The 8,698-nt window shown below is 44.3% G+C and overlaps 1 protein-coding gene across 4 annotated transcripts in view; it reads right to left on the reverse strand.

Moving 5' to 3' along the window:
- Nucleotides 1-7,644: 7,644 nt before the first annotated feature.
- Nucleotides 7,645-8,698, reverse strand: part of LOC308085508 (uncharacterized protein) — an 18,889-nt gene continuing 17,835 nt past the window's right edge. For all 4 annotated transcript variants that reach the window (XM_080428695.1, XM_080428694.1, XM_080428693.1 and 1 more), the window contains one exon: nucleotides 7,645-8,139. In XM_080428695.1, coding sequence (XP_080284821.1) covers nucleotides 8,053-8,139 — 87 coding nt within the window. In that variant the 3' untranslated portion in view covers nucleotides 7,645-8,052. The remainder of the gene's footprint in view (nucleotides 8,140-8,698) is intronic.

Below are 8,698 nucleotides of genomic sequence, written 5' to 3' on the forward strand. Positions count from 1 at the left end.
ATCAGCCTCATGGTGGCGCTATAACAGCCCGATTTGTGTTTTTACCTATAACTGCACCAATCTGTGTAAAACTTTGTATGTTTACTCTCTAGAGGTCAAGGAAAAACCTTTGCCCTGCATTTTTCACATCTACCTTTTATAGCGCCACCAGGAGGCCGACTTATGTAAAACATATTTCTTTACATTACTCCTTCGACACATGATCTCTATAGTCATGTGATCAAGACGGATCTGTTTAATTTTTCATATTCCATCCCGATTGGCTAAGATTCACATCTAAAGTTTGCAGGAGTGGCCCGTTTAAAACAAAATGCCGCAAATCATGAATGCAGTGTCCGATTGCGGTCAACTTTGCACGCACATTCACACTATGTTGAGGAACAAGTGCTACTATTTTAACATTGGCCTGTGGGGGGTCCCCACCGACAGGGTGACAACCACTGTATTAGCGGAGAGTCAGTGAGAGCTGGATAAACGAGGTAAAATGTGTCAAATGGAGTCTGTACGGCTGTCGATAAATGAACACATGACGTCGGTGGGAGAGGAGATATTGTGTCTTTTGAAAAAACAGCAGCGTGGTGCTGATGTTTGTTGTGTGAAGCAGCTTAATGTCAGAGTGTTTGTGTTGGAGCGCCTCGGTGCGGCTGCAGAGTTCATATGCAACCTCTTCCAGAGAGAGATAGAGACACTAGAAACTCTGCTGGAGAAACAAAAGACACTACTGGGCATTGACTTTCATATGGACATTGATCTACACACTGCAGGTATGTCTGTTACACACACAACATCAAACTACACACTACAGGTATGATGCAGCGTTTGCATTCCAGCCAGCACGCCAGCGTAGTTCCCATATGGTTTCAAGGTGGGCTAAACCATATGGACCCCATGTCGGCAATGTCAGCGGGATCCACTTCAGTCCCAATTGGGATGCCCTTGTGGGACATACGTGTGTTCTACCTGGGCCTTAGGTGGGCCCCACCTAGGCAATTCTATGTGGGGCCGAGGTGGGTCTTAACTGCGATGCCCATGCGGGCTATAAGTAGCTTCTACCTGGCCCTTAGGTGGGCCCCAACTAGCCACGTTTATGTGGGACCGAGGCGGGTCCTAACTGGGTTTGCCCATGCAGGCTTTAAGTGGGTTCTACATGAGCCCTAGGTGTACCCTAACCAACCATAGTGCAGTGCCCATCGCTCCAAATGTTGTGACGTCAGGGCTCTCAATACTGCACATTGGTGGAGGAGGAGGGGCCGCAGGGCGACCGCACACATCGCTGAACCAATGGTAGCCCACGGATGTTTCCTCTGGAGATTTAAAATCTGCCCCTCTATGCCACATATCATCCGCGCTACAGGGTCTTCACTGACCGAGCCACGGCCCCACTGGCCCTCATGACGCTACGCCACTTATATGCGCTGCCAAGTGGCCGCGGGCGCTACGTGGGCGTGGGCGCGGGCCGAGCTTCTAGTCAGTACAATCAGTAGCAAAGTACAATTAAACCATTCTGGTAACACTCTTTGTTTGTTTATACATTGCTGCACTGGATGGCATACATTTTGTACGGCATCAGACACTATGTCAACAATAATGCCGTGGCGATCAATGTACAAAATGTTATATGCACTACATCCATTTGTGATGTGTGCAATGGATAGATGTTGCACAGAATCATGATGGTTTATACAGTGTATACTATGGATGTCAGGATACCAGATTGACAGATTGTACTTGGTTGGTAATACTTGCAGTCTTGCTTTGATGGTGAATTTTAAAACATCCTCCCCAATAACAGTATTTTTGTACATCGAATTTGAAACAGAATGATCAGCGGAATCAACACAAGCCAACTTTCTCAGTTTCATATTAAACAGAACCCTTCTAGCTGTGTCTTCTTGTAGTCTAACACACACACACACACGCACGCACGCACGCACACGCACACGCACACACAGTCAGTCAGTCAGTCAGTCAGTCAGTCAGTGGCTCTTCCACCTTAGAACATTGCAAAGCTCAGGCCACTTGTCTCACACCCTGAGTTAGAAATCATTATTCATACCTTTGTCTCCTCACGTCTCAACTATAATGCAAAAGGCTCTATATGCACAGCAGCCAAAATGGAAAGAAATTGGGCCCCTTCCTTACTTCCTTCACAGGTGTTACCAATGATACTAATAAAGGCTCTGTTCCATTTAGTGGAGCACAGTGGTCTCAAACTTTGTTTTCATTTCAACCCATAATTCTGAGTTATACACCCATAAGGTGCCACTAGGAACCTCCTCAATGAACCCTGTGGGTCCCTAGATCCCAATTTGAGACTAGAGCCCGACTGTTTTCTTTTTTGAGACGAGCTGCGCACAGTGCGCAGCGCGAGAACGAAGAAAGAGAGAGATAGAGAGAGACAGAGATAGAGAGAGAGAGAGAGAGAGAGAGAGAGAGAGAGAGAGAGACCGAGAGAGAGAAAGAGAGAGAGAGAGAGAGAGAGAGAGAGAGAGAGAGAGAGAGAGAGAGAGAGAGAGTGTGAGTGTGAGTGTGAGTGTGAGTGTGAGTATGAGTATGAGTATGAGTGTGAGTGTGAGTGTGAGTGTGAGTGAGAGTTGGGGAAATTACATCTCCTCTGAATGTAGCCATAAGATTCATATCAAGTAAAACATGACGACACATGCTCCAGGTGCTCTATATCTGGTTAATGCGGCACGGTGCGGGATTTTGCGGGGACCCGCAGGTTTTATTTTGACCACCCGACCACAGGTATTTAAATACCTCCCACAGGATTTGCGATTTCCAATGTATAGGGCTCTATTTGAGACCCACTGGTGTAGCCAGTTTGCCAACATGACACAATAGCAGCACCCTGACTCTGTTTGAACAGAATGGAACAGAGCCGTAATTAGTATCATTGGTAGCACCTGTGAAGCAAGTAAGGAAGAGGCCCAATTTCTTTCCAATATGGCTGCTGTGCATAGAGCCTATTCACTTTTCCCCATGCCTCAATAAAACATCCATGGACATCCTACAACTAATCCAAAATGCAGCTGGCAGATTGTTATCCAGGCTCAGCAGAAGGTGTCACATCACTCAGGTCCTGGCCTCCTTGAACTGGCTAATTTCAGGGTCCAGTTCAAGGTCTTGGTGCTCACTTAAAGAGCTCTGCATGATCAGGCCCCTGCATATTGAATGGACCTGCTCTAACGCAAGGGTTCCAAAACCTTTCAGGCTGTGACCCCCCAAAAAAATCATATTTGAACTGGAGACCCTGACAAGCACTCGGAATTGTAGGTATTACATTTACACACTGTGAGTCGTTGTGAGCTTGTAGATCGGCTATTTTGACAATGTTTGCCTCCTTCTTACGTAATATTTGACAACTTGGCCAATTTCGTATTAAGGATGTCTTAAAAGCGATTCATGTTCATCACATGACTCTAGAGATAATGTGCAGCAATTTAGAGTGAGTTTTGGACTAAGTCTGTCTGGAGTAGTAGCAAAATGTGTGTTTTGAAGCAAAACACAAAACGGTGGAAAATCTAGTTAGGTGGAAATGGCCCTGGCCTACTGTATATGGTTAGTTGCATGGTGACCCAAGGAATTCAGAAAAATGCAAATCAGCCTGGTATAGCGCCACCATGTGCATACCATCAGCTGTGCACAAGCACACATTCACCTCCAGGTTGATGACAGTCTACATATTATACTGCATGTTCAATGACACATTATCCTGTTTGAAAAGATACCGTCATTTTGTTTTACACAACCCAACACCACACACTTGCAAGTTAAATCGATGACATGCACGCACGCTCGCGTACACACACACACACACACACACACACACATTATTCCTCGTCTCTTATCCTCTTTTACTTGTCTTTAGCCTCCGCAAACAATCATTACATTTTTGGGGATTTGATAGCAATGAAAATATGTGACAGATATGATTAGGGATGTGAGCATGTGAAAATGCACCGGCATTCTATACATATGTAGATTGTTTTTTATTCTTTCTTTCCCCCTATTCCCAATCCCCACCACCCCTCTTATTATTATTCTTTTTTCTTTCTCTTTCTGGAAATAGCAAAACGATGGAGCTTGCACAAAAAACAATTTTGCCTACTGTTTTACACTTGTAAATGTAAACCTGTGATGTAACAATAAAGATGATTCAGATTCTGAGATATGATGCTGACAGTAGGTGACAGATATGATTAGTGCTATAAGTGAAACTGATGTGATGAGAATTGGTTTGCTAATGTCGTCACTCTCACACTGTTTTTACTGGAAACAGGGTTAAAACCCTGTTCTCATTCTGATGAACAACAGAACACTGTCACACGGTGTTGTCATTACATCATGCCTTTACAATTAAAGAAATTAAAGGTAGGCGATCACTACAAGATCATCTCTGGTATTTGGGGTAGAGAATGGCCCTCCCGACATGGGAGGGCCATTCTCTACCCCCCCATGACTCTGAGAGTTAAATGGAACCAAATGGACCGTACAATCCTGTTTTTGATTGATTGAATACTTTACTAGTCAGAAATGCACGGGTACAGTCAGACATTTAGGCTAAAAGGATAACAATTTTTTCAAGGAATGGTGTCATAGGACATTCCACATTTTGGTGGCAGAGTAGTAGAATGAGCAGTTTTCCATGTTTGTTCTATAGATCGGTGGTACCAGATCGTTGTCGCTTCCATTGGAACCCCCTCAAGGAGCCTTGGGGTCCCGGGACCCCACTTTGAGAACCACTGCTCTATTGTGAGCGGTTCAAAGATCCTATTTGCTCTATGCACAGTGGCCATATTGGAAAGAAATTGGGCCTCTTCTTATTTCCTTCACAGGTGTTACCAATGATACTAATGAAGGCTCCGTTCCATTCTGGTCAAACAGAGTATGATGTTGTGCATGTTGGCTCACTGGAGACACTCTGCTACACCAGTGGGTCTCAAAGTGTGGTCCAGAGACCCTCATGGTTCCTTGAGGGGGTTCGAAATGGCTCCTTACAGGGTGTGTAACTCTGAGAGTGTACAAATGGAACCAAATGGACCCGTAAGGGTCCATTTGGTTCCATTTGTACACTCTCAGAGTTATGGGGGTCCTTGAAATTAAAAGGTTTGAGAACCACTGTGCTACACTAAGGCCTAGGCTACACGTACATGGATCTTTTTCTAAACGCACATTTTTGTGTGCGTTTGGGCCTTTCAGCCACATGCAAACGGTGTTTTTGGTCGCTAAAACAGATATTTTTGTAAACGGATAAATAAGTGAAGGTTTTCCAAAACATGCGTTTCAGTGGATCTGTGTGGACATGTAATCCGGAGATTTTGAGAAACGATGACGTCATCGCGCATTCGCACATGGTCATTATAATAATAAATAATATAATGATACATAAACACCAGACCGCTCATGGTCATTATAATAATAAATGAAGAGAGAGAGAGAGAGCAACACTTACAGTCTATGAAACAAGGCACGCTCATTTATGGCAAAATAATGTCATAATTAATAATAAGACAGTGGTGGGAAAAGTAGCTCATTCACTGTGTGACGAAAACCCTCTTTCTCTGCGCCGAGTAGCGCACACGGCACGCACACGGGTTGAATGTGGGGTCTGTCGTCCTAAAACACAATCGCCCCGGGTCAAAATCCAGCGACCATGGAGCGGCCGCGGGTGGCCCGCTCAAAAGGTGCGTGGGGCGGGGAGTTTTGGGACGATGGAATGAATTGATGAAGTAAAACTCATCTGTTTGCGTAGCCCCTACGGAACCTCTCCCTCCGCTGTATAGCTCATCTCGGAGCTATACAGCGGAGGGAGAGGTTCCGTCGGAGCTACTGTTTGCGTAGCCCTGAAACATGACTGTAATACCATGACAGTCATGGTGCTTAGAGTCCCTGCTTTATGGTGGTGTTCGATTTTTTTTTACATTGCCAACTCTCACATGTACATAAACGTTCAGATTTCAAATATAAAGTGCTTACCCCTGAGCCACGGACGTTACAAGGCGATCCGGACCGCGATAAGTACCCGTATCTCCCGTAGTGTGCAATAAAAAGCATTTTAATCCGATCGCCGGACATTTTCTCAAAATTTTCTCCGACGCTTTCAACCATGCGACACTAATGGTTGGGGGGTGTATTGCACTCCGATACATTACAAAAAAAAGGAAAAAAAGAAAAGAAAATGTCCGGCGATGGGATTAAAATGCTTTTTATTGAACAATACGGGAGATACGGGTACTTATCGCGGTCCGGATCACCTTGTAACATCCGTGGCTCAGGGGTAAGCACTTTATATTTGAAATCTGAACTTTATGTACATGTGAGAGTTGGCAATGTAAAAAAAATTGAACACCACTATAAACCAAGGACTCAGCGTCATGTGAACCATGGCTACTGTTTGCGCTGCAGCTGCGCCCTAATAATGTTGTTTTCGTTTATGTTCACGTATGCTCAGTGGTGATGCTATTAAAATAATGCAGCTATTGCAGTATTGGGCCTTAACATGTGATTAAAAAAATATGTATAGGCTATATGTATTTGGCCCCTCATATATAAAATAAATGTAGATATAAAATCTGATATAAAATTGAAACTTGCAGCTGATCAATGCGTTTCTGCGTCTACGTGTGGACAGGGATTTATTTAAATCTTTGTCATGTGGCCAGGGATTCTTTTTAAAAACGGAGGACTAAAATATCCGTTTAGTAAAAGATCCATATACGTGTAGCCTAGGCCTAAATGGAACAGAGCCTTCATTAGAATCATTGGTATCACCTGTGAAGGAAGTAAGGAAGAGGCCAAATTTCTTTCCAATATGGCTGCTGTGCATAGAGCCTTTTGATTTGCTCACAGGACCCATTTTGATATTTATCTGGATGTTCACTGCTGTCCCAGTGGAGCGCAAACACTCTCTCCTGATCAGCCTCCAACGTGGAACACAATGGTCAACCCGATTATCCTGCAGTGCAGTGGTTCGGGACCCCCGGGGGGGTCCTCAAATTATTTTGGGGGGTCCCTCATCGTTTTCTCACTCAACATTAAACAAACCAACATTCAGTAGGTATACACACATTTCTAGAGTTACATTTGAATGACTTTTAAGACCTTTGTAATACCAAATTGGCCGAATTGTCAAATATTATGTAAGAAAGAGACACATATTGTGAAAATAGTCGAACTACAAGTTCACAACGCCTTACACTGCGAGCCGTTGTTTATCTGTGGGCTACCTGAGGGCTGCATTATAGTGAAGGTGGGGGGCGCATTTATCCCCCGGGCCGCCAGTTGCCCATGCATGACCTAGAGTAATGCAGAGAGTAGCCTATGAAGGCAGGACTTCCGTCGTATGTACTTCCCCCGAAAACTGTGTTTTTCGACCAATCACAACACTCGTTTCATGCATGGACAATGTAGACATATTTGTAAAGCCTCAAAGTAATTTCCTTGGCCGGTACTACCGCCACATTTCAGCACTTCCGTTTAGACACTAAACCGGCTAGGTCTTGCCCAGCATGTGGAGGATGTACTGTATGTCGGTGTAAAAAACAAGACGACATATTTTGCGATCAATTAATTATTATTTTTTCTTCCTAGGAAGGTTCACAGAGAGTAAAGTTTAAACACAATCACCAGAATGACATCAGATGCAACGCAAATTAAATAATAATAATAATAATAATAATAATAATAGACTTTATTCATATAGCACTTTGAATACAGCTGATCACAAAGTGTTTTACAGGCCAACATAAACATTATCATAAGACGGAGTGGTTCTTATTTGAACATCAAAGCAGTACAATCACAATTAGCATAAAAACTAAAGACATGCTTGAAGATGCAAGGCTATAATATGTGCGTGCGTGCGTGCGTGCGTGCGGGCGGGCGGGCGGGCGGGCGTGCGTGTGTGTGTACGCGTGTGTGTATGCGTGTGTGCGTGCACGTTAATGGAGAGAGAGAGCACACGCATAGTCCACTGTGTCTGTTTTCCAGAAATGGTGAAATCTCTTAGACAAAATGTCAAATGCCATCCCAGATTGATGCTCCAAGCCGTCACACTCTGCAGGGTCTCTTAAACTCTAACGGTTTGGTGTTGACGTACTCACTCTGACATTCCTCCTTCATCCTACGAAGCTTTGTCTGAGGAATCAAACACAAACAAAGTACTCAACCCCAGTACTCAGAGTATCCGATACACCTGGTCAACAATCTCAACTGCAAGTGAAAATTGCCCAATAAAATGTGTACTGAGTTAACACATTGGGTGCCAGAGGTTTATTAAAATATTATACGTTGAGTGCCTGCATTTCTTCCATCCACTTGCGTTATACGTTTCGTGCTGTGAGAAGCCCAGACGCGGAAGTGCATGTAAACAAAGCGTGCGTGCGAGACGGCGGAGGGTCCCGACTAACGCCTGGAACAATAATATTTCCAACGCGACCCTCCATTGCAGCGTGATCGCCGATCGAAAACGGCTCGTTTCCACCACATTAAAAAGAAATGGAGATATTAAGCTTTTAGTCAAGGAGATAACATTGAAAACGCCGACCGGAAGGATTTTTGACATGGAGCCACATCCAGCCTCTTCTTCTCAGAAACTCCTTGGGTGATGTCAAAGTTTCGTTTTAGCGCCCCACGTGGCCCACATGTATAAAAATAGAATTGGGTCAAAAACGGTCCGGACCGTTTTTGGCATTCA

This window comes from Gymnoscopelus braueri, assembly GCF_963280865.1.
Source record: "Gymnoscopelus braueri genome assembly, chromosome: 1".
Lineage (NCBI taxonomy): Eukaryota > Metazoa > Chordata > Actinopteri > Myctophiformes > Myctophidae > Gymnoscopelus > Gymnoscopelus braueri.